This window comes from Prunus mume, linkage group LG3 (assembly GCF_029339155.1).
Source record: "Prunus mume cultivar Tortuosa linkage group LG3, ASM2933915v1, whole genome shotgun sequence".
In the NCBI taxonomy this organism is placed as follows: Eukaryota; Viridiplantae; Streptophyta; class Magnoliopsida; order Rosales; family Rosaceae; genus Prunus; species Prunus mume.
The window spans coordinates 22,886,486-22,913,281 of record NC_142700.1 but is presented as its reverse complement, the minus strand read 5'-3'; the positions used below and the strand labels follow the sequence as shown (position 1 = coordinate 22,913,281).

General features: G+C 39.1%; 1 protein-coding gene and 3 pseudogenes across 1 annotated transcript; 3 read left to right on the top strand and 1 right to left on the bottom strand.

Moving 5' to 3' along the window:
• Nucleotides 1-202: 202 nt before the first annotated feature.
• LOC148919130 (uncharacterized) lies at nucleotides 203-10,511 on the top strand (annotated as a pseudogene).
• Nucleotides 10,512-15,121: 4,610 nt separating this feature from the next.
• Nucleotides 15,122-16,002, top strand: LOC107880716 (DNA repair protein XRCC3 homolog pseudogene; annotated as a pseudogene).
• A 6,572-nt stretch (nucleotides 16,003-22,574) lies between these two features.
• LOC148919129 (uncharacterized) lies at nucleotides 22,575-24,220 on the top strand. The gene is given in 2 exon segments (XM_089048793.1): nucleotides 22,575-23,304; nucleotides 23,307-24,220. Coding segments are annotated over 2 exon segments (1,644 nt in total).
• A 392-nt stretch (nucleotides 24,221-24,612) lies between these two features.
• Nucleotides 24,613-25,492, bottom strand: LOC103322310 (DNA repair protein XRCC3 homolog pseudogene; annotated as a pseudogene).
• Nucleotides 25,493-26,796: the final 1,304 nt, after the last annotated feature.

Here is a 26,796-nt window from a genome sequence, read left to right as displayed (position 1 = left end):
TTGCCTATTCTAGTGCGGAGGTGCAGCTGGAATCATGTTCAATGGGCGCTGATTTTTTCTACAAACTAATCGATGATACGAATGGATTAGCTTGGGTAAGAATACACAAACTCCTACTATTATAATTCAATTGTTTTCCTTATTAAGTGTACAAATGAAGGAAATTGTGTTGATATTATATACGCAACTTTCAAGACTGGACATGGCAACTTTCTCATCCGAAAAGGCAAGTCTCTCATCCGCTGCTGGTATTTAACTCACTGACAACGATAGATTATTGCTTGCGTAAACATGTTACATGTTACATTCACTGCTTCATTTGCTTTCTGTTGTCATTATGTAACATGCCTTCATTTCAATGTCTGCAGCAATTGCTAGAGCCGGTCAAAGCAACTGCCAAGAAACATGGATCGATGAAGGCAGCTGCTTCAAACATCATTGACCTTCCACCCAGCAAGCTGAACAATATACATCACTATGTGCACGATACGTGGCAACACGGGTATGGCCAAGCTTGGACAAAAGTCCGGAAGGTCTATTTTCCATATAATCTTAAGTCCCACCGAGTTGTAATCAAATTGATTTCGCCAATCGCATCGCAATCGTATGACTCTACTCATTTTACCGCCTTCAAGGGTTAGACTCCAGCACCTATTTGCAGATGTCGCACGAAAAGCCGCATAATATGCACTTTTTAAGCTTCGAGGTTGAAGAGGTTACAAAAGGCTGTAGATGTCAAGGTTTAGACCATTCGCGCGCAAAGATTGAGATATGCCAATAACAGATGGGTAAGCTTTGTGAATTTAGTGTAGTTTATCGATATTTTACATAATCATAGCTTCTAATTTCCCAACTTATTGGCCTCGATAAAGGCCTATGGAATGATGACCGCAAAATTCATCGACCATCTCAGTTCTGGGATTTCGTTGGATACAGTTGACCATTTGAAGATCAAATATTACGGACTGAAGCTTGCAATAGAGGGTTTAAGGGGGAGACATATGTATGAGATAAATGTCTTCATGTTTGTGAATTCCATTTAAGTCTGGACTTATGACTTGGGAATTCACTGTCTAATTATGTCAGGAACTCGTTTATATGAAGATGCAGACGTGGATGCTTTGCTGGAAATTCCTCCCTTTTTGCTAGAGCTAGTTGGTTTAGTTATTATGTGTACCAAGGTGAAATCATTTCCCGGATCTTCACTCACAGATATTGTGAGGTGTAATATTGTATAGTCTAGAAGCAATGGCTAATTGCCATACATGGCACACACACTGTTTCGATTTTGAAGGTTACCTATTTTATACACCTCCATATATAAATATAGTTGCTCTTTATGGATGCTTTTATAGCCATTGTTCACATTTTGTCTTTGTGGTTTTGTTTGCACTTTATGTGATATAGGTATATTTCATTTCCTACACTGGGAATCTTTTAGTAGACTTACTGAAGCATACACCTTTCTTAAGATTTCTCAATTTAGTTTTGACTTAGTTCGTTTGAAATAATTTCGCAAGCAATTCTACTTTTCTGCTTAGCATTATGTTGTTATTGGAATTTGGAACCTCATACTGTGTTTGCTGATCTTAGCTGCAGCTGGTACCAATCACTCGCCTTTCATCTTGCATACCGATTAGTTTCTTGTGCATTTAGCTGTTCGATCCGAGGGATTGTTCTCTCCGTACAGGGTATACTAGCACCATCCTGCTTAAGAATGGTAAATTATCTGACTTGATCGATGAACTTCAGGAACTATTTTCATAATTTTTACTCTGCTTTGCTAGTGGAACTTGTAGCAAATTTTTATTTGGTGTTATTTTTGTATGACTTTGTAATTTTTTAATGCATTTGGTAAACTAAGGTTTTGATCAGTTAGTTTATTTATTTAGGAGCTTGTGTCTTGTTGCTGGAAAAAAATTGATGGATTTGTGTTTATTTCTGTTTTGTTTGCAGTCTTTGTTGAATGGAACCAGAGAACAATCAGAAGGTGACTTTGATGCGATCGCATCACAGGTATTGGAAAAACTGCTATAAGGTTAGTGTCGAAGGATGCTTTATCGTGTTAAATTTATGTTATTTCTAATGGATATCAATTTTCTTGTGTTACTTTCTTTTAGGTGCGCTGATCGCAAGGTCCTAGAACTTGGCTGCCACGGCAGATAACCATTGTGAAGGGGAATGACAGCCAAATTGGTAACTTACTTTCTCTTATGGGTTCAAATGAATTCTTTGCTTGCTTTGTGCTTTTTCCTCTTGCTTATAACCACTAAATTAATGCGTGGTCCCTTACTTTTTGGTTAAGTTCTAAAACTTTTTGGTTAACCACTAAATTATCATAATGCAACATGTTAGGGAGTTACACCAGTAACCCCCCAATCGATGACACCCATTCAATATAATCTGAAAGAGCTTTTAGTTATAGAATTAACTCTGTAATTAACTCTGTAATTAGTATAGGATTGTTACCCGAGCAATACCTGTATAGTTCAATATCATTGGAATATAAGCCTTTTCTACATGGTATCAGAGCATTAGCCTTCATCCAATTCTTATTTCTTCTTTTCCAAATACTTCTATTCTTCACTGGGCTCTCTCTTTCCATGGCATCTTCATCTTCCTCTCATTCTTCGACCCCTAATATTGCTACTCTTGTCTCCATCAAGCTCAATGAAACCAATTATCTTCTATGGGAAAGCCAAGTTAAACCTTTTCTAATTGGCCAAAATCTTTGGCTTTTTGTTGATGGCTCTCATCTTTGTCCTGCAGCCACCATTCCTGATCCTGCGTCTAAAACTACTGATGCTACGCCTGCCACTCTCCCCAATCCTGCCTACATCTCGTGGTATCAAACCGATCAATCTCTCATCACCACTTCGCCACCTCTTTGAAATCGCTTTTCTCAAGTTGTTGGTCTTGACACCTCCCTGCTATTTGGGGCCCGCTGACTCGTAAATTGAACCCACTTGCTACACAGAGGCATCCAAGTCTTCACACTGCCGGCAAGCCATGCTTGATGAGTTCAATGCCCTTCTTCGCCAAGGCACATGGTCTCTTGTACCATCTTCTCCTCATCACAACACGGTTGGCTGCAAATGGGTATTCAAAATCAAACGTCACTCCGATGGATCGCTCAAACGGTATAAAGCATGTCTTGTTGCCAAAGGATTCCATCAGCAACCCGGGATCGATTATTTTGACACGCCTCAGCCCGTAATGGCCGACCACTATTCGTGACCTGCTCGAGCATTGCGTTTCTTGTGGTTGGGGATTCGTCAAATTGATATTAAAAATGCTTTCTTGCACGGTTATCTCTCTGAGGCAGTTTTTATGCAACAACCACCTGGCTTCATTGATCCTCAACGACCCACTCATGTCTGCAAACTCCATAAGGCCATTTATGGTCGTAAGCAAGCTCCCCGCGCTTGGTTTCACAGGTTTGCAACTTTCTCCTTCAAGCCGGGTTTTATTCAAAGTCGCCTGATTCCTCCCTGTTTGTGTATCGGGATGGCCTGTCTATAATGATTTTGCTTCTCTACGTTGATGATATTGTGCTCACTGGCAATACACCCTCTCACCTCTCTGCTTTTATCCATGCTCTTGGTATTGAATTTGAGGTTACTGATCTTGGCACACTCAATTACTTCCTTGGCATTGAAGTCTCCCATTTGAAGGATTCTATTCACCTCACCCAAAACAAATATACTCTTGATCTTCTCCGGAAAAGCAACCTTCTCGAGTGTAAACCTGTCTCCACTCCCATGGCCTCCCGCACATCCGCCGCAGACCGATGGGTCTCCCCTTGCTGATCCAACTCCTTATCGCCAACTCGTGGGTGCTCTTCAGTATCTCATCATCACTCGCCCAGATATCACCTATGCTGTCCAACATGTTTCTCAATTCATGAGTTCTCCCAGTGATACACATTTGGAAGCTGTAAAACGCATCCTTCGCTACCTCAAAGGAACTCTTGGTCATGGCCTCTCTTTGTCGCCTCCCGATCCTTCCCTTCTAATTGCCTACCAATGTCGACGTTGGTGGTGTCCCGACACCCGTCGATCAACTACAGGGTATTGTATTTTTTTGAGACCCAATCTTATTTCTTGGAGTGCTAAGAAACAGCGCATAGTTCGCCTAGTGCCGGGCTGAGTACCGTATACCTGGCCTATGGCATGTGCTGATACTATTTGGATCCAAGGCCTTTTACGTGAGCTTCGGAACCCTCTCCCTCAACCAGTAATTCTTAATTGTGACAACCTTTCTGCTACTTACATGGCTGCTAATCCGCTCTTTCATTCTCGCACTAAACATATTGGCCTCGACTATCACTTTGTTCGTGAGCGCATTGCCAGTGGCAGTCACCAAGTTAAATTTATTCCCTCTACACATCAACTGGCTGACGTCTTTACCAAAGGCTTACCAACAGACCGGTTCCATCGTCTTGTTTCCAACCTTGTCACCTCCCCGGCGTCAAGGTTGCGGGGGAATGTTAGGGAGTTACACCAGTAACCCCCCAATCAATGACACCCATTCAATATAATCTGTAACAGCTTTCAGTTATAGAATTAACTCTGTAATTTACTCTGTAATTAGTATAGGACTGTTACCCGAGCAATACCTGTATAAATATTGTATTCCTGTATAGTTCAATATCATTGGAATATAAGCCTTTTCTACACAACAGAAATATTTTATAATTGGTTACCTATTTTCATTGATTCTTTTAATAGGTTTGACATCACTCATAATGCCAGCAGCTACCTTGGGGGGCATTGGGTTATGGTTACATGTGGTGGAAGATATCCAGATGATATATTTATGTTTATATTATTTCATCCATTGGTTCTGTGAGTTGTTGTCTTCTTTAAGCAAATCTAATATTTGCTCTTCACAAATGGTTAGGGTCTAAAATTCTCAGATCTTATGTATGTGACAAAGCGTAGTATGACTGCTGCTGTTTCAAACTTGCATAAACATCTGGAGAGCGTGACAGAGGCTATTGCTGTAAGTTTTTTTTCGGCTGCCTATGCCAAAAAAAAAAAAAAAAAATTCCTGTTTTGTTTGAGTTTCTGTTTATGGGACCATGTTTGTTCCCAACATCAAATTGATTTACAGCAGTCATCAATATTACTTATAGAATTTGTATAAACAATTGAAATGACTGTATTAAACATTCTAGTGCTGGACAGAACACAAAGAAGCACCTGACACAGAGAGTCCATAATTTGGACGATAAATTGCTGGAGCAGAAAGAGATCTCAAAGTCGATTCTGGAGAATGTATGTCATTTTTTGCATATTATGAGCTTTTAGTTCTTCATTCATAAATTCAAATTTAAAAACTTCTAGTTCGATGAGGCTTAAGCAAAAAATTTTGACATTATCAATATGGAACTAATAGGATGAATGTCACAGCTGGTTAGGTATCCACTATCCATGCCATGGCTTAAATGTATGCAATTTAGAATTTTAAAATCCTGCATTCCAATTTCATGTAAATGGAGTCTTGTAGCATACGAAATATATTTTCGGCATCATCTCTATATTTGGTTACAACTTGTGAAATAGGTTGGTGATACGAAAGGAAGTATTGAGGAACTTTATGTTACCCTAACTGAGTTGCAAAGTGCGCGTACTGGTTTGGTGAGTTTTGCTTCAACATGTATTGGTGTAGGCCAAATTTGGTATTTTTTGGAATTCCTAGAGTTTTACATTACATGCGCTCTCTCAGTTTTTTACTTTCCCCTTATGTACTAAATTTCCTTTACATCACTCTCTCTGACACAAATTTTTCTTTGAATTTGTAGCAACTTATCTTACTTTTCCCTGTTGCAGGATTACAAGCTAGGTTCCATTTCAGAAAAGCAGGTAAAACAACTTTATTTTTGTTCGAATAGAGAAGTCATAATTAATTGATGAGCAAGTGCAGTATTTATTAGAAGCCATAATTAATTGATGAGAAAGTGTAGTATTTATTAGAAGTCATAATTAATGTGCATATAACTCTGTTCTTTCACTAGTCTGTAACACTTTCGTAAGTAAGATATGTCTTTGCTTTGGAGTACTTGCAGTGGATGTTGCATTTATTTCGATACACACATCACTTTATTTATCTTCTTAAGGTTGTACTGATGGAAATGCCTCGTGCAGGATGTTTCAAATCTTGGTCTTTTCTACCTCGTCAACTTTGTTCAGCGAAAACAAGTTGAAATGCCTCAGCAGGCTTGCACCTGTCAGTGTATGGATTTAAATGTGTTATTGACTCTTCAACTTTCATAATATTTTTATATTGTGAAAAATGAGAAGATTATGTTCATTGTATCAAAGTTACCTGTCAGTAATAAGATCATGTCGTAGTGAAAGATAAGTCCCTGCCATCATTTAATCTCACTCTGTTCTTTACCTTTCTGCTACTTGCAGACGAAACTTTAACTTACTGGGAATCCACGTGGTCGTTTAGTGACATATTCAGAAACTCAGAGTCTGATGGTTTGTTTCTAAGAATCTTTTTTCTTTTCCTCTGGTTGCTGACTTTATCCTAGTTGGAAATATTGGACAGAGGTCTGCGCATTTATTAATTATTATGGACTCATGTAAAGCATCTGTGCCCATTGTTTTTCACAACAAAGAAAGAAAATAACCTATAGATTACACTGCCATTAGATGCTAAAATTACTAAAGCATTGATGGAGCGTTATGCTTTAGGTTTGCATTCCCTTTGTTTCCAGTTAATTTTACACCATGAGATTGGGGGAAGGGAAAGAGGTCAAATAGGGATTCCTTTAGAGCTATTCCCAATTAATTTTTTCTTTCCAAGATGCAAGCAGGAGGCTTAAGGCTACTGAGAATCATATGCCTGTGATTTCTTTCCCATGCCCTACAAAATTTCTTAGATTTATATGGGGGTGGGTTGAGCCATGTTGTGTATGAAGCTTTGTCTGTCTTTAATAATGACATTTCTCTCAGGGTGTAATTCCATTCGGAGCTATCTCATTTGCAATATGTGTTTTTTAACTTAGGGGTTTCAGATACTATTATTTCAGCAACTAGAATCTTGATAGTTAAATCCTTAATATTTGCTACTTAATTGCAAACGTGGGTTAGGGGAAGGCAAGGGCAGGGAGCCCATCCCCTTGCACCCAAGTTTGAGTACCCCTCCCCATAGATTAGATTAGTTTAGAATAGTTTAGACTCTCGCTTGTATCCCACCTCTTGCACCCAAATTCGAGTCCCCCTCCCCTTTGATTGGATAAATTTAGAGTAGTTTAGACTCTCGCGTGTATCCAAAAAATAAATTTAAGTCATGCCACTTTCTTGCAGGGTGTAATAACCCAAACTTTAATTAATATTTAACTATTATTTTATTAAGGAAAATGACACTTTTGCCCTTAGACTATTTTAGTATTTGAGAAGTTGACTTTTTGACCAGAGAGGAGTTTGGAAATTTTGTTTGCACCGTTGGGTAGAGCGTGATGAAACACGCTCAGAGACATGCACGCTCGATTTCGAGCTGTAACGAATGAGGAAAGGTCTATAAACCAAAAGGACGTAATGGGAATTTTAAAATTTGTCGTGCTACAGTATCGCTAAGTACCGGTCTATTTCTTCCTCGCGAGACCAGATTTGGTCTCTCTCTCTCTCCGCACACACCACCTTCAAGCGACGATTTCGTCGCCATCCGATATCCGTTTTGAGCGAAATTTGTTGCAAAAGTTTCGTATCGTTGTCCTCTACCTAACCCAGCCCAGCTCCGACGCCAGCCACAGCGAAACCACCGGAAACTCGAGGAAGTTGCCGGTTTTGACAGAATTTTCGTTACGCCTCCCTCGATTCTCCACCAAATCGAACGAGTGAGGTATGGTTTTCCAGCTATTTTTCGTAACTTAGCTGCTGGTTGGGTAGGATTTCAGAAATTTTAAGCGTAGAGCATTCGATTTTCAACTTAAGTTTCAGCCGGTTTTGAGGGTAGGATTCCGGCTACTTCCGGCCACTTTTTGGGGTAGGTCCAAGAACAAAAGTGGTTCCAAATTGTGTTTTATCTAAGTTAGGAGTTTGGGCCGACGGTTTGGAGTTTTTCCGCCACCGAAATTTTCTGCCACCCAAACACAAACGCTGTGGCAGCGCATGGGTAGTCCGAGGGACCACTGCTTTAGAATGATCCCCGGATTCTCACGAGCCGTAGAAATTCGCGGATCTCACCCGGACGCCGCTTGAGTGTTTATTTTACATGGTATGCGTATCCGTTCAGTTTCGAACCATTGGATCGTGATCACTTTAAGATATGTTAATCTAGACCTTGCTAGGATTGTGTAGGATTCGATGGATCATGAATCGGAGTCCCGGATACTCTGGAATCGCGAACCCTAGGGTTAAGGTTTTAGAATCGTCGATCGTGGGATCGTGACGAATCTAACCGTCCGATCGAAACCAGGTTGATGGGACGAATGTCCTAGGATTAAAGGAACGTAATGTGGGCATAGGAATAACTTTTAATTGATGCATGCACTTCTAGAAGCCAGGGGTCAGGGTTTTATTTAAACATTTATACCGAGCAGTTTTATTAATATATTTTATTCTGGTATTTGAATCGTGCACTTACACTGGCACCAGTAGGAGGACCTTCCAAAGGTCCAGCGAGCTCGGACCAACAGTGAGTGGACTTTTTGTTTTCATAAAAGAATTTATGCAATTTAGTTTCAGTATTTGATCTTGAATAAGTTTGATTCAAAGAATAGTGTTTTATAAGTGAGACATGATTTTAAATATTTTGATTTGCATGCTGCCAAGTGGAATATCCTTTAGAGATATAGGAAAAGAGAATTTTAGTTAAACATCAGATAAATGGCAGCAGAGTCCAGCCTTAACAGAAATTCAGTTATTTATCAGATCTTTCAACAAACTTTGCTTATTACTATTATTATTATTTTCTAAGCCACCTTAGGTACCCAGATATACAGATGTTACCTTCGGATATGATGATGTCCATGACATCCAGTTGCCTTTGGATTTATCGCTGCCTTCTATTTAGTCGCAAGCTTGACAATGTTCCACGAGTTCCTTGGTACCCGACTTGTGCGGCTGTGAATGCGGATTAGTTGACTACACCTCTCGAATCTCGCTAGCTTATGGTTCGGGTTGGATCAGGTCACCGAGACCGCCAGGAATTGACGGATATCAGGAATTGATGGCAAATCAGGAATTGACGGAAATAGAGGGGTACACCTAAGTGGTAGTTTTAAACGGATTTTAATGCTTTACAAGATTAATGTTAACCACGAATATGATTGGTATATAATGCATAAATACATTGATTTCAGCATGTATATGATAAAGAAAATGAGTTAGTTTTGTATAATTGTGTTTTTTTCTGTGGGGTTAGTATGTTCTTACTTATTTTCTAAACTTTGTTTTTAGGGTCCACTCACCTTTTTAATATTTTGCGCCCCTAGGCTGTAGACGTGCATCCGGAGCCACCAGATATTCCCGCTCCGCCTTCCCATTTTGATGTAGGGTTTCTGGTTCACAACGGTTACTTCCTTTGAAAATAAACCTGTATAGATGCTCTGATATTGCCCTGGAACGTATTTGACTGTTGGAACTTATTTATTTTTGTATACTGGCAGTTGGTGTATATATTTAAATACTTGTTGACAGGTGTAAATTTTGGGAACGTTCGATTTACAAGGGGACTCTGCCGAATTTTTGGTAGAAGTCAAGATTTAAGGGAATTAAGTTTTTAATCAAAAAGGGCAACCAAGTCAATTGTGTTCGGCAACCCCCAGGTGTCGATCACAAATAGGGTTTGGCTCGGATTCCAAAGTGGAATTTGGGTCGGGTCCTGTCACAGGGTCTAAAAGAAATTGCGGAGTCTTTGTCTGGAACTTTGACTAAGTCAACTGATGCTATTGTGCAAGATGATATTGAAGGTCCAGGAATGAAACCGAGAAACCTGCTGAGGTTTGAATAAGAACTCTTTTATCTAGTATTTAAATCATTCTTCAACATTGTAATGGAGCCAATCTGCTTGTATGCATATATGATGCTTCCTGTTGAGGTTCCCATTTATGTCATGCCTCTTTTTTCTTTTTTACTTTGCTTTTTTTTTCTTTTGGCTTGTCATATATGTTTGCCAGATAGCTGCATTTGGCACTATGAACTGACTCGGTGGCAGTTACAAATTAACATAGGTCTTAATTCTGGAACTGCCATTCATAAACTCTATCTTTGTACTTAACCCAGTTGTTTTTGCAGGTCGGTCTAAACCAAGTGTTGATTGCAATATTCTAAAGAAGATGACCATAAGCTGTTATTTTATGTAGGCATACATATGAGATGGCTTAACTTTAATTGGTTTGGTTGTTCCAAGTTTTATGTACACAATCTCAGCACTGCGGAGTTGTTTTTCATTTCATGTATTTCTCCGTGGTTTTTTCCCCCAGTATTCTGATTATGGAGATGAAGTAAATATTACTGTGGAGCTTATAGCATATTTAGTTTATTTTGTGGGCTTAATTGGCTGATCCCTTTATTTTTGAAAAAGAGATTTGAAGTCGTATATTTACCCCAACCCAACTGGCTGGTCTTACATTTGTCATACATAAGATTAAATATAACCACTAATGAACTGATCCCTTTATTTTTTATTTTTTATTTATTCCAATTGCCTCTGCATCACATGAAAATCTTAGGATTTATTTACATCAAACTGCCTCTTAAGAGTCATGAGAAGAAGAAGAAGAAGAGAAAACAAACGGACCTGGCTGGAGCTTACAAGTAGTTAAACTAAAGTTAATTTAGTTAAAGTCAGGGGAAGAAAACATGTTTATGGCACCATTCCAAATTGACTGCCCCCTCGAATTGCACAATGGCAATATGGTCTCCTCCTGCGACTCTAAAGTGGGCAAAACACTGGTGTTTGAAGGACATGTAAAAGGGTTATTGTGCATTCCATTGTACAAGCTTGAATGGATTTTCTTTTCTTGTTGTATTTGGCCCTTCTCTTTTCAAGCAAGCCAAAAATCACCCTGGTTTTGTAATATGTGGTTTGTGCCCAATTAATTTACCATGGATCTTGCATTTTTGTACCCAATATTTGATAGTTGCCTTATTTTGAACAACGATTCATTGAGGGAGAGAATTACTTTCCTTTTGAATATGAATCGATGTGCAACTCCAACTATCATTTGAAAGGTCAACATCAATTCAGGGTAATATAAGGATGGATAACAATTATCGTGTTCGTGATATTTGAATTCATGATTACTTTGAACGAACTGGACACTGTTATTAGACCAAATGCCATTGACATACGATATAATAGCAATAGTAGGCGAATATACTTGCACTATAGAGGCAATATTTGAGCAATATAAGGATAATACGATAGCAATAGTATTACAATATACATCCGATAGGGTGGCAATATGCATCACTATCTATGCAATACAAAGGCAACATTAAGCAGTATACATACATACAATACACACACATCCATTACAGACTACATTTTACACATGCAAAACAAATCGCCACCGAACCTTAACAATACTATCCCGCGAAGGGAAAACGAAGGCAACACAAGATCCATGTACTCGGGTGAGATGAACTGAAGCAGCACTCACCCTGACTACAGTTCCATCAAAAGATCCATGTCTTTGTCCTTTCTCCTCGCTGCATGCACAAGGCTATGATGAGTCATTCCCTTAGCACCCATATTCAGCACCTCCTAGACACCAGCTACATCAATTTCACTCCAATTATAGTCCGGTTAGATGACCGAAGCATAATCTTGAACATTTCGAAGCCGTTGTTGAAATATTCAACCATTTCATGGTTATATTCTTCAGATTTTGTGAATTTTTTGACGGCATATTTCCTTCTCTCTTCCAATTTCAACTTCAAAGACTCTAACTCTTTGCTTTGACTTTTTGCTTTTAGAGTTTGCTTCACTTCTCCAGCATATGCTTTGTTCAACTTGTTGGCCAAGTTTCCCATAACTTGGCCATGAATTTCACATTTAGTCTCCTACCAATCTGTTGCCTTAGACGAATATTGGAGGTCGTGCTTGACGACAAAGATTTTATCAAGCATCATTGCTCCTTACTACTTCCAGATGAAGTGGACTGCGATTGGGAGTCGAGGTGGAGATAGGAATGGCACATGCAGGTCTGGTCCCGTAATCGAGCATGGTCGCTTGAGGGCGACATCGACATCTTTAAGTCTTGTAGGACAATCACAAGCACGATCGCAACAAAACAAAGAAACGATATCTGGGCTTCCAGTAAACAACAATATGCCTATTGTAGTGAGAATGTTTGCCTTTAAGAAAGAGTACTTACCTTCCTCAAAGGTGGCTATGCTGCACTTACATATAGAAAGCTTAAGTTATATGTAGGAACGTATATGAAGCCTTTATTGGGCATTTAGTTGGTGCATGCAATTGATGGGATTGCAAACTACAACATTTACTCATTGGCTGTAATTTACAGCAGTAGAGCATTACATTAACAACAATAAAATTGGCTTACAAACGAATTTGCAGCAAACCTTAAGGGGAAATTGGAAAATAGCATAAGTGCAAACTTGGAAAATAGGAAATAAAGAAAATAGGAAATAGAACAAAAGGAAAATTGGAAAATCGGAAATACGAAAAAATGGAAACTTGGAAATTTGGAAAATTGGCAATTTGGAAAAATGGAAAATTGGAAAATTGAGAAATGGGAAATAGGAACAAAGGAAAATTGGAAAGAGGAAATTAGGAAATAGGATAAAGGGACACTTGGAAAATAGGAAAAATTGGAAATAGGAAACTAGGAAATAGGAAAAAAAGGACGCTTGGCAAAATTGGGAAATTGGAAAATTGGATATTTGGATAATTGGAAAATTAGGCAACTTAGAAAATAGGAAAATTGGAAATAGAACAAAAGGAAAATTGGAAAATACGAAATAGGAAAAAAAAAAAAAAAAAAGGATACTTTGAAAAGAGGAAAATTGGATAATAGGAAAATTGGAAATAGGAAAAAAGGACACTTGGAAAATAGGAAATTAGAAAATTGGGTAATTGGAAAATTGGAAATTGACTTGGAAAATAGGAAAAAAGGAAACTCAAAATATGAAAATGGAAAAATGTAAAAATGGAAAATTCGATATAGGAAATAGGAAAAATGGACCTTGGAAAATAAGCAAATTCGCAAATTGGAAAATTGAAAATTGGATAATTGGAAAATTGGACTATTGGATAACTGGATAATTGAAAAATAGGAAATAAGGCAACTTGGAAAATAGCAAAATTGGAAATATAACAAAAGGAAAGTTAGCAAATTGGAAAATTGGAAAATTGGAAAAAGGAAAAAAAGGAAACTTAGAAAATAGGCCAATTGGAAGAAAGAAAATTGGATAATAGAAAAATTGGAAACTTGCAAAAAAACTGAAAATTGTATAATTGGAAATAGGAAATAGGGACACATGGAAAATAAAAAAATTGGAAACGAACTGAAATTGCGGAAATGGGAAATAAAACAATTACCATATTGGACAATTTTAATTACTTTCTCAAGTTCGCAAAGTAGGCAAATTTTTTCAAATAGATAATGCCAAAATAGGAACATTGAAAAATTGGAAAACTGGAAATAGAACAAAAGGAAACTTGGGAAATTACAAAATAGGAAAATAGGAAATAGGCAAAAATAATGCCACATTGGAAAATAGGAAAATTGGATAATTGAAAAAAAGGACACATGGAACATAGGAAAATAGGAAAATATGAATAATGGAAAAATGGAAACGAATTGAGATTGCTGAAATGAAAAATAAGACAATAACCATATTGGTCAATTTGAATCAGTTGGTGAATTAGGCAAATAGGAAAATCCCTCATTTGTATTACATAATGGGAAAATTACCAAATTCAGAACATCCAAATTAGAAATATATTACAAAAAGGCATACAGTCAATTAGGTAATAACTCCCGCACAAGAGTCCCGCCAATCCTTCCCCCCAATAACTCTCACTCCAGTGTCATTAAAACCTCCCTATATTAATCAATCCAGCTGTTTGAAATAAAAACTTTCATCACATTAACTCCTGCTTGCAGCCATTACCTTCCCCACTAATTTCACTCACATCACATTTAGTCCCCCTTGTTTCCAATTAAGTCCTACACCAGCCTATAATAAATATCGAAGACCATGGACCATAACCTCACACCAAACCCAATGCTTTCACCATCAAGGAGGGAGATCAAAATGGCCAAGTCACCCAATTCACTCACTGCAGACTTGGTCCATGGCATGCAGCAATGTCGAGGCAATACCATGTTTTGGAAAAATCTCCATGCAGACAAAGTTTCAAAAATTATGGAGGGCCAAGCTAGATGGGGTGTCATAAAAAAGTGCATAATGCGCTCTCGTTATCATGCCCGCATGCATCTCCTACATATAAAGGCAATGAAAGGAAAAATTGAAATTGCCCTTGCCACTGCAATTATGGTATTCAAGGAATCAAAAGAAATGGCCAAGTTGAAGCAACAACAAGTGGAAAGCGGATTCGAACTATTTCGTAAGTTTGCAAAAATAGTGGATCCGACAGGAAACTGGGGCAACATCACTGTGACCGGGGTCATGAATTTCACGGGTCGCGGTCGCCGCACTTGAAGAGTATGCAACTTCGAATTTGTCAACAGCAAGGAAATGGAACTATGAAACCCCCAATCTTGTTGTATTATGTAAATTTGGAAATTGGATTTTATGGAATGATGATGCCTCTTTTTGTATTTGTGTGTATACAATTTATCTGTGTCCAATTCATGGCCATATAGCAGTAATAACTATACAATAAACATGCGTATAATGGCAATATTATATCAATAAGAGGACAATAGAGTGATAATAGAGTTACAATATGATCGTATTACAGTACATATTGCATCAGAATGTTTTGTATATTAGTTGGTCCAAAAAAATACAAATAAATAATAAACAAAAAAGTAATTACAAACTGGAAAAAGGATGAAGTATACATCCCTTAAAAGACATATGGCCTACATTACAGACCTTCAAAATGAACTCTATATGTATAATGCATGCCTTGTAGCACCATCACATCCCCCCAAAATTACAGAAACATGACACCCCAAAACTTCATGCTCCTTCCTCTTTCGACCCCTAAATTATCCATTGGATGCCCAATACTAGATGACTGCTTGGGGGGTGGGATACCCTACAACTCCATAATAGAATTGGTAGAGGAGAGTGGCTCCGTGAACACGCAGCTTTGTCTCCAACTTACGGTATGAGCTCAACTCCCACCCTCACATGGCGGACTAGGGGGCTCCTTGTCTACATATTCACAGAATTCAGCTTCCCATTTCGTCGATTGCAACAACTAGGCAACCTTTATCGTGCATCATACCCCAACTTAATAAGGTTGGAGCCATTGGAAGACATATATGTTCATGGCGTTCATGATGCTCAACAACTCATCCATGTCCTTGGAGACATAGAAGCATTTATTGCCATTAATCACACCCGCCTACCTGTGAAACTCATTGTCATTGATTCCATTGCTGCATTGTTCTGATCACAGTATCAGACAACATCGGCATATTTGAAAAGGCGGTCTGAAATGTTCTTCAACATATCTGGGACATTGAAGGGTTTAGCACATAAGTTTGGGTTGGTGGTGGTTGTCACCAACCAAGTGGTGGATTTTATTGGGCCACATGATGGAGTGAATAGGGTGAGGTTGCGAAACTTGGAGTCCCTGGACACATCAGGCAGACAGGTGAGTCCAGCTTTGGGATTGGCTTGGGCACATTGCATAAATTCAAGAGTGTTCTTGGCAAGACATGAGCAATCTATTGGTGTTAACATTCGTAATGCTCTTTCAACAACTATATGTAGTAAAACACATAGGACATTTCACCTTGTATTTGCCCCACATCTGGCCTATGCATCAGCCGAATTTGTAATTAGAAAAGAAGATATAGTCGAAGTATCATGGTAACTGTGTAATAAAGGAATTCTAAGAACTTTAATGTTTTGGATCCATTTGGAATTACATTCCAGGCCCTTTAATTTCGCACTGACCAAATTATAATAGCAATCTGGAAGCAATACCAACACAATAAAAGTACAACATAATAGCAATCTGAAAGCAATACAACATGCTGTAGCAATGCAACCCAAATTATGCAAATTTAAAACAATTCTCATTCAACATAACACGAAACCCACCACAAATAAAAGTAAAGTTTACATGACCTACCAAAGCAACACAAATCACATTGTCTAAGATACATTGCGTAGTGGAATATTGTTTTTACAGGTGCTTTTATTGTGGCCTACGGAACCGCACCTTGAGCACTTTCTTCTAATGGTGCCCTCTCCTTGCGAGGGAATTCTTATCTTCTTTCGTCTGCCTGGCATTACCCTTGCCATAGGAGGCAACACAACTTGACTTCGAACATCTTCAGGAATATCCCACATTCCGTGAGGCTATACCGGGTAGATGCTATCCGGATAAGCATCCATCCAGTCTTTGCGAGTGTAATACCAAGAAGCCTTTGAGTATACATTTACTTTCAAGAAGCGGCAAACTGCAACTACATGCTTGCAAGGTAGCTGCAAGCTGAAACTTTCTACAACTACAACTCATTGTTCGTTAAATCTACGAGGCCGCCCATATCACCGCTCCAAAACATTAAACTCAGGCATTATTTACTTTAACACATTCATCCTTGCAGATCCTCCAACCTCGCTCTCAACTTCTTCTCTCCAAAATTGGGGCACAATGTTGTTGTGCAATTCAAAACCAACTCACGACGTTCGGTGAACCATTTCACATGGAGATTAATAATTTCCTCTATCAAATGAACCGCTAGCAACATCCTTACAAACCTAAGGACCGAGTTGATTGACTCCGCAATATTTGTTGTCATTACATTGTAGTAGTGTCCATCCATGTGAGCCGTAGACCACTTATGTAACCCTGCCTCTTCAAGATATTAAGCAACATGTTCCTTTCGCTTGACCTTGTGAAAATGACAATCAAATTCAGCAATGGAATAAGATTTCGTAGCCTGCTCAAAGTGCATAAGTATTTGATCACGCTTTTTCAACTTGCAAGTGCTTTTCATGTTCCCCTTCCTATGATAAAAGCATATGCCATGTTGCGCAGTTGGAAAAACTTTGTTCCACACATTCTCTATGCTAACATTGCGATCAGAGATAATAAGAAGATTGGGATACTCACCAATGGCTTCATGAAGTTTAGTGAAAAACCAATGTCATGATGCATCCGTCTCCAAATCCCCGATCCCAAAAGCAAGAGGATATATATTTCGATTGCCATCAAATGCATTTGCTACAAACATAACACCCTTGTTCTTGGATTTTAAATGAGTGACATCCACGGCTATCACTGGGCGCATGGAAGAACGAAACCCTCTAATACATGCGCCACTCGCCATAAATAAATACACAAAGTGATTGTTCTCATCAGTTGTGGATGTGTGTTTTTGTGTCGGGATTCATACGCCCCAATTCATTGCAATAAGCTGGAAGGATATAATATGCCTCCTCCGCTGATCCTCTAATGGAAAATAGAGCTAACTTCCTTGTTTTCCAAGCTTTCGAATAATGGATTGTGAAACCAAAGTTGTGTTTCACATCTCTCATAATGTCACTTGGTATGTATATTGTCTGAGAATCCTTAAACTTCCTTTAAAATGAAGTGGCTACAAGTGTTATGGTTGATTGACGATGGTTGTCACTTACGAACCTCAAATCATATTCATGGACAGTTGTACACCTCACAATCATGAAGCTGTATTCTCTAATTCTCGATGCTCAGCACCATGGGCATGGACGTTGACAACAAACCACAAGCAACCTCTTAGTGCAAGAGAATTTCACCTTAAATTCAAAGGGCCTATTAATGCCATCAACTGTAACTTCGTCAACAATGCTTTCTTACTAGAGAAAATTTGGCCAATTGTAATTTTCGGATTCCAATCACTTCGCGAAAACCCGCTATCCAAATATGCTTCTCCATCATTTACACCAGCTTCATTGTATTGGCCTCGCTTCACCTATTTGATTCCAATCATGTTCACGAATGAGTTCAGATTTTCCTCTTAGACGCATTATTGGCAGTTGGGCAGATGTGTTTAAGCAGCCCAAAATATGAGGGGCAGAGTGCATTGACACTTCATTTCTTTCAGTACCATTATCACCACCATGCATGTCCTCCACCTCGCAAAAATCAATCATCTTCATAAAATCTGTCCCTACTTCACCTCCCACATCAGTGCCATTTGTATTATTCCAAGTTACTTCATTGCTTTCAACAATGGCAACTAAAGAACGACCCATCCGACTACTTTCTGTCATGACATGCATACTATCAACTACATCATTTTTTAGTCATTTATCTTCTATACTCACGAGTAAGGGAGCTAGTTTTGAAGGTGTTACCTCAGAATTGTACTTCATAAAAAAATTGACATCATCATCGTCCTCAATCTTTATGTGCTTCCACTCATTCAAGGCCACTAAAATTGAAAATTTTAAGCAAACCTTGTCTTCCCTGCTGTTTGTATTACTAATCTGATGCACACGGTCCAACAGCTTCATTGAATTTGATGGTCCGTGAAACTATTAGCCTTTGAGTCACCCTTTCAGATTTGCATATCTTCTTCGAGGTGACCCATTTTCCATTGTAGCACACGAGAATAACAATTGTCTCCATTTCTGACCATGACAAAACAACATTTCATTAACACAATATAACCACAATATCCATACAATACAATCAATATAACAGCAATATAACACAATATAATGGCAATATAACAGAAAAATAACAACAATACGACAATAAAATAAGAGGAACACAATAGCAGTACACCAGTAACACATCAGAATCACACTATACAGATCTACTACACCAAATGGAAAATCCCAAGTTTCAAGATTCACATATCCAGACCAATCTAAATGCAATTGGTACAAACCCAGATGAATGAGCATGAATGTTCAACAAAACCTAACCCACAACAATTAAAGCCAAAACGAATTTAACACAAACCCAAACAATCAAAATATAACTTATTTCACACAACCCCACTGATATTAAGAAAATAACCATCAACACTACCTAGGTCAGCAATCCACTAGAGCTTCAAGGTTGCAAGCAGCTATTCATAAGGCATACCTAAAGGGAGGGGTTAGCGTTTCCAAACAGAGAGCAAGAGACCGAATAAGGGGAGAAAGAGACATAACGAAGCTAGAGAGAGAAAGAGCTGCGCTATGAGAAAGAGAGCAAAGAGAGAGACAGAGAGTTACGCCAGAGAGAGAGAGAGAGCCAAGACAGAGAGAGCCAAGAGAGGCACAGAGAGCTGTGATAGACAGATACCAAAATAGAAAGAGAGCTGTGCCTAGAGAGAGAGAGAGAGAGAGCTGAGTGAGCTAAGAGAGAACAAAATTTCTGAACTTGTGAAAAATCAGCAATAAGTGGACAATAATTTTATATTTATAGGTGATAGTTATAAAAAAATTTGGGAAGGGGTGGTATTTTTAGTTAAAATTATGAAATGGGTGGCATTTTAAGCTATTTCCCTTTATTGAATGCTTTCTTTATTCACTCAATTAAATAAGTAAATAAAATAATTACAGAGAGGGAGGGACAGAGAAAAACATGGACAAAGGATCCGAACACACTTGGAATAGCCTTCCGGTGGGGCGTGAGCTTCTTTTTAGAGGAGCAAGATGGCAAGTTATGCATGGCAATTGCATTAATACGTGGTCTGATACTTTGGCTACCTCAAAATGACCCTAGGTACCTTAGGCCCACTTGTCCTGTGCCTCAATATGCTCCAATTGTTGTTGCTGATCTGATGGATAGACATAGTCATACTTGAGACCTCTCTAAAATCAAGGCGTTTATTTCGCAGCCGTCCAAGCAATCATGGCAATTCCTATCAGCAATTTTGATATCCCTGACAGACTTATTTGGCCATACACTATGAATGGGAGATAATCAAATCAGGATATTACTACCTCATGGAGTATAAAAAGTATCAAGTTGTGATGAAGGCAAGCTCTTCCCATGTGATTGATTCTCAAGTCCGGTTCGATTCATAATTGCCAAACGCCCCTAAAATCAAATTTTTCTACTGCGGCGCAATAATGGTTTCCTTCCCACTTAAGGTCCTTTTCAGCGCAAGCTCGCATTCCATCTTTATTATTTGTCTTTTTTCCATGGACGATCTGAACTACCTGAGCATAAGCTTCCTTTGCCCTTGGGCTGCTAGAGTGTGGTTTGCCACTTGTATTGCTTACAGACCTCTGCCTCAAGTTTTCATGGATAGGTGGAATTCCTATCACATATGAGATTGAAAGATGATAGAAACCATTTCAACTTCCACCTTTGGACACTATCCGTGGGTCAATCCTCCGTGGGGATCACAAAATTAATCATGGTCGATGCATGGGACAAAGTTACGAATGCAGGCTCAGGGGTAGTGATAAGGGATCATACTGTAGTCCGCTTGATGGCAGAAGCGCATTGTTTTCATCATCACCAGCCAGCAGCCTTGTCATGCGATCCGGCGGATTAGAGCTGGTCCATGTAAGAGGTTTCACTAATGTTACTGTGGAAACCGATTCCAAGGTTTGTTTTGCTGCTGTCCAGGGAGATATTTATGTCTATAATTGGACTCTTTACCCTCTATGACATTAGAATGCTAAAAGCTTCATTCTCCTCTCTCTGGTGGACATGGACTCCTCAAGATGCGAACCATGCAAGCTGACGGGTGGCTTCGTAAGCAAGAAGGGGGTTGTGCGCCGAGGCTTTGGTCATTCGACCTCCAATCACCCTGGTCTTCATACTTTCACGGGATGGTGTACCTTTCCCACCGAACTTGACGCTTTCTAAGCTTTCTTCTTTCTGTTTTGTTGTTGTTTTGTTTATTGTTTTGTGACTGGCCTCTCTGATTGGTCTTTGTTGTTTGTAGCCCTTTACTGTTGTGTTATTCTTCTTAATATAATACTCCTTTAACCCAACAAAAAAAAAAAAAAACACCTTTAAATTTAAAGGAAATGACCTCCACTACCACCCATTTGCTAATATTAACTAAAAATACCACCCCTTCCTAATTTTTGTAAAACTATAACCTATAAATATAAAATTATTGTCCACTTATTGCTGATTTATCACAAGTTCATAAATTTTGGTCTCTCTTAGCTCACTCACTTCTCTCTTTCTCTCTGCACAACTCTTTTCTTTGGTACATGTCTATCGTGACTCTGCCTCTTTTGGCTCTCTCTTCTCAGAGCACAACTCTCTATCTCTGTCTTTGCTCTCTTCTCATACGCACTTTTCTCTCTTAGCTTCAAGTTATGTCTCTTTCTCCCCATATTCGGTCTTGCTCTCTGTTTGAATCGCGAACCACTCCCTTTAGGTATGTCTTCTGAATAGCGCTTGAAACCGTGAAGCTCTAGTGGATTGCCGACCTAAAAGGTAGTGTTGATGGTTATTTTCTTTAATATCGGGATTATGTGAAATGGGTTACATTTTGATTGTTTGGGTTTGTGTTAAATTTGTTTTGGCTTTAATTGCTTTGGGTTAGGTTTTGTTGAATATCCATGCTCATTCATCTGGGTTTGTACCAATTGCACTTAGATTGGTCTGGATATGTGAATCTTGAAACTTGGGATTTTCCATTTGATGTAGTAGATCTGTATAGTGTGATTCTGATGTGTTACACCAGTGTTCCTCTTATTTTACTGTCGTATTGTTGTTATGTTGTTGCCATTATATTGTTGTTATATTGCTAATGTATTGTATGGTTGTTGTGGTTATATTGTGTTAATGAACTATTGTTTTGTCATGGTAAAAAATGGAGACATTTGTTATTCTCGTGTGCTACAATGGAAAATGGGTCACCTCGAAGAAGATGTGCAAATACGAAGGGTGACTCAAAAGGCTTAATAGTTCCACGGACCATCAAATTTGCTGAATCTGTGGACTGTGCACTGATTGGTACAAACAGCAGTGGAAGACAAGGTTTGCTTAAAATTCTCGCTTTGGTGGCCTCTCGAATGAGTGGAAGCACATAAAGATTGAGGATGATGATGATGTCAATTTTTTATGAAGTACAATTCGAGGTAACACCTTCAAAACTAGCTCCTTACTTGTGAGTATAGAAGATAAAGGACTCACAAATGATGTAGTTGATAGTATGCATATCACGACAAATAGTAGTCGGATGGGTCGTTTCTATTGCCATTGTTGAAAGCAATGAAGTAAGTTGGAATAATACAAATGGCACCGATGTGGGAGGTGTGGGACAGATTTTATGGATATGATTGATTTTAGCGAGATGGAGGACATGCATGGTGGTGATAATGTATACTGAAAGAAATGAAGTGTCGCTACGCCTCCTATTTTCGGCTGCTTGAACACATCTGCCCAACTGCCAATAATGCGTTTATGAGGAGAATCTGAACCCATTCGTAAACATTAGTGGAATCAAAAAGGTGAACAGAACCGGTACAATGAAGCCGGTGTAAATGATGGAGAGGCATATTTGGATAGCGGGTGTTCGCGAAAGTGATTGGAATCCGAAAATTACTGTTGGGCAAATTTTCTCTAGTAAGAAAGCATTGTTGACAGAGTTACAGTTGATGGCATTAAGAGGCCACCTTGAATTTAAGGTGAAATTCTCTTGCACTAAGAGGTTGCTTGTGGTTTGTTGTCAACGTCCATTCCGAGCATCGAAATTTGGAGAATACAGGTTTATGATTGTGAGGTGTACAACTGTCCATGAATGTGATTTGAGGTTCATAAGTGACAACCATCGTCAAGCAACCGCAGCCCTTGTAGCCACTTCATGTAAAAGGAAGTTGAAGGATTCTCGAACAGTATGCACACCAAGTGACATTATGAGAGATGTGAAACACAACTTTGGTTTAAGAATCCATTATTCGAAAGCTTGGAAAGCAAGGGAGTTAGCTCTATTGTCCATTAGAGGATCAGCGGAGGAGGCATATTATATTCTTCCAGCTTATTGCTATGAATTGGAGCGTATGAATCCCGGCACAAAAACACACATCCAAACTGATGAGAACAATCACTTTGTGTATTTATTTATGGCGGTTGGCGCATGTATTAGAGGGTTTTGTTCTTCCATGCGCCCAGTGATAGCTGTGGATGCCACTCATTTAAAATCCAAGTACAAGGGTGTTATGTTTGTAGCAAATGCATTCGATGGTAATCGAAATATATATCCTCTTGCTTTTGGGATCGGGATTTGGAGACGGATGCATCATGGCATTGGTTTTTCACTAAACTTCATGAAACCATTGGTGAGTGTCTCAATCTTGTTATTATTTCTGATCGAAATGTTAGCATACAAAATGTGTGGAACAAAGTTTTTCCAACACTGCAACATGGCATATGCTTTTATCATATGAAGGGGAACATGAAACACACTTGCAAGTTGAAAAAGCGTGATCCAATACTTATGCACTTTGAGCAGGCTGCGAAATCTTATTCCATTGCTGAATTTGATTGTCATTTTCACAAGATCAAGCGAAAGGAACATGTTGCTCAATATCTTGAAGAGGCAGGGTTACATAAGTGGTCTAGAGCTCATATGGATGGATGCCGCTACAATGTAATGACAATAAATATTGCGGAGTCAATCAACTCAGTCCTTAGGTTTGCAAGGACACTACCAGTGGTTCATTTGATAGGGGAAATTATGAATCTCCTTGTGAAATGGTTCACCGAACGTCGTGAGTTGGCTTTGAAGTTTACAACAACATTGTGCCCCAATTTTGGAGAGAAGAAGTTGAGGAACAGGTTGGAGGATGCTGCTGCAAGGATGAATGTGGTTAAAGTAAATAATGCACAGTTTAATGTTTTGGACGGTGATATGGATGGCCTCGTCGAATTGACGAACAACACTTGCAGTTGTAGAAAGTTTCAGCTTGAGCAGCTACCTTGCAAGCATGTAGTTGCAGTTTGCCGTTTCTTGAAAGTAAATGTATATTCAAAGGCTTCTCGGTATTACACTCAGAAAACCTGGATGGATGCTTATTCGGATAGCATCAACCTGATACAGCCTCACGGAATGTGGATATTCCTCAAGATGTTCGAAGTCCATTTGTGCTGCCTCCCATTGCAAGGGTCATGCCAGGCAGACGAAAGAAGATAAGAATTCCCTCGCAAGGAGAGGGCACCATTAGAAGAAAGTGCTCAAGGTGTGGTTCCGCAGGCCACAATAAAAGCACCTGTAAAAACACTATTCCATTGCGCAATGTATCTTAGACAATATGATTTCTGTTGCTTTGGTAGGTCATGTAAACTTTACTTTTATTTGTGGTGGGTTTCGTGTTATGTTGAATGGGAATTCTTTTACATTTGCATAATTTGGGTTGCATTGCTACAACATGCTGTATACGTCCAGATTGCCATTATGTTGTACTTTTATTGTAATCGTATTACTTCAGATTGCTATTATAATTTGAGTGCGAAATTAAAGGGCCTGGAATGTAATTCCAAATGGATCCAAAACATTAAAGTTCTTAGAATTCCTTTATTACACAGTTATCGTGATACTCCGACTATACCTTCTTTTGTGATTACAATTTCGGCCGATGCATAGGCCAGATGTGGGGCAAATAGAAGGTGAAATGTCCTATGTGTTTGACTACATATCATTGTTGAAGGAGCATTACGAATGTTAACCCCAATAGATTGCTCATGTCTTGCCAAGAACACTCTTGAATTTATGCAATGTGCCCAAGCCACTCCCAAAGCTAGATTCACCCGTCTACCTGATGTGTCCAGGGACTCCAAGTTTCCTAACCTCACCCCATTCACTCCATCACGTGGCCCAATAAAATCCACCACTTGGTTGGTGACAACCACCGCCAACCCAAACTTATTTGCTAAACCCTTCAATGTCCCAGATATGTTGAAGAACATTTCAAACTGCCGTTTGAAATCTGCCGGGGTTGTCTGATACTGTGATCGGAACAATGCAGCAATGGAGTCAATGACAATGAGTTTCACTGGTAGGTGGGTGTGATCAATGGCAATAAATGCTTCTAGGTCTCCAAGGACATGGATGAGTTGTTGAGCATCATGAACACCACGAACATATATGTCCTCCAATGGCTCCAACCATATTAAGTTGGGATACGATGCATGATAAAGGTTGCCTAGTTGGTGCAATCGACGAAATGAGAAGCTGAATTCTGTGAATATGTAGACGGAGGAGCCCTCCTAGTCCGCCATGTGAGGGTGGGAGCTGAGCTCGTAGCGTAAGTTGGAGACAAAGCTGCGTCTTCCCGGAACCACTCTCCTTACCACCCTCGCTCGAGTTGCAGGGTATTCCACCCCCCAAGCAGTCATCTAGTATTGGGTATCCAATGGATAATTTAGGGGTTGAAAGAGGAAGGAGCATGAGGTTTTGGGGTGTCATGTTTCTGTAATTTAGGGGGGGATGTGATGGTGCTACAAGGCATGCATTATATATATAGAGTTCATTTTGAAGGTCTGTAATGTAGGCCATATGTCTTTTAAGGGATGTATAATTCATCCTTTTTCCAGGTTGTAATTACTTTTTTTTTTTTGTATTTTTGTATTTTTTTGGACCAAATTATTTTGAAAACATTCTGATGCAGTACGTACTGTAATATGATCATATTGTAACCCTATCACTACTCTATTGTACTCTTATTGACATAATATTGCCACTATACGCATGTTTATTGCATAGTTATTGCTACTATATCGCCACTCAACTGGACACCGATAAACTGTATACGCCACAAATACAAAAAGAGGCATCATCATTCCATAAAATCCTATTTCCAAACTTACATAATACAACAACAGGCCACCCCACCGTTACATAATACAAAAAGAGGCGACCTCATAGTTCCATTTCCCTGCTATTGACAAATTCGAAGTTGCATACTCTTCAAGTGCGGCGACCACGACCCATGAAATTCATGACCCCAGCCACAGTGATGTTGGCCCAGTTTCCTGCCGGATCCAGTATTTTTGCAAACTTATGAAATAGTTTGAATCCGCTTTCCACTTCTTGTTGCTTCAACTTGGCCATTTCTTATGATTCCTTGAATACCATAATTGCAGTGGCAGGGGCAATTTCAATTTTTCCTTTCATTGCCTTTATATATAGGAGATGCATGCGGGCATGATAATGAGAGCGAATTGTGCGGTTTTTTATGACACCCCATCTAGCTTGGCCCTCCACAATTTTTGAAACTATGTCTGCATAGAGCTTTTTCCAAAACATAGTATTGCCTCGACATTGCTGCATGCCATGGACCAAGTCTGCAGTGAGTGAATTGGGTGACTTGCCTTCTGTTTCAGTCTTCCCTCCTTTAGTAATTGAAAGCGCTGGGTTTGGTGTGAGGTTATGGTCCATGGTCTTCGATATTTATTGTAGGTCGTGTAATGTAACTTAATTGGAAATAAAGGGGAAGGTAATGGCTGTAGTTAATGTGATGGAAGTTTTAATTTCAAACAGCTGGGTTGATTAATATAGGCAGGGTTTAATGACCTGGAGTAACTGAGAGAGTTATTGGCGGGAGGGATTAGGGGGAGTAATTGGCGGGAGGGATTGGCGGGAGTCTTAGGCAGGATAGTATTGGGCGGGAGTTATTACCCAGTTGACTATATGCCTTTTTGTAATATATTTCTATTTTGGATGTTCCGAACTGGGTAATTTTCCCATTATGTAATTCAAATCAGGGATTT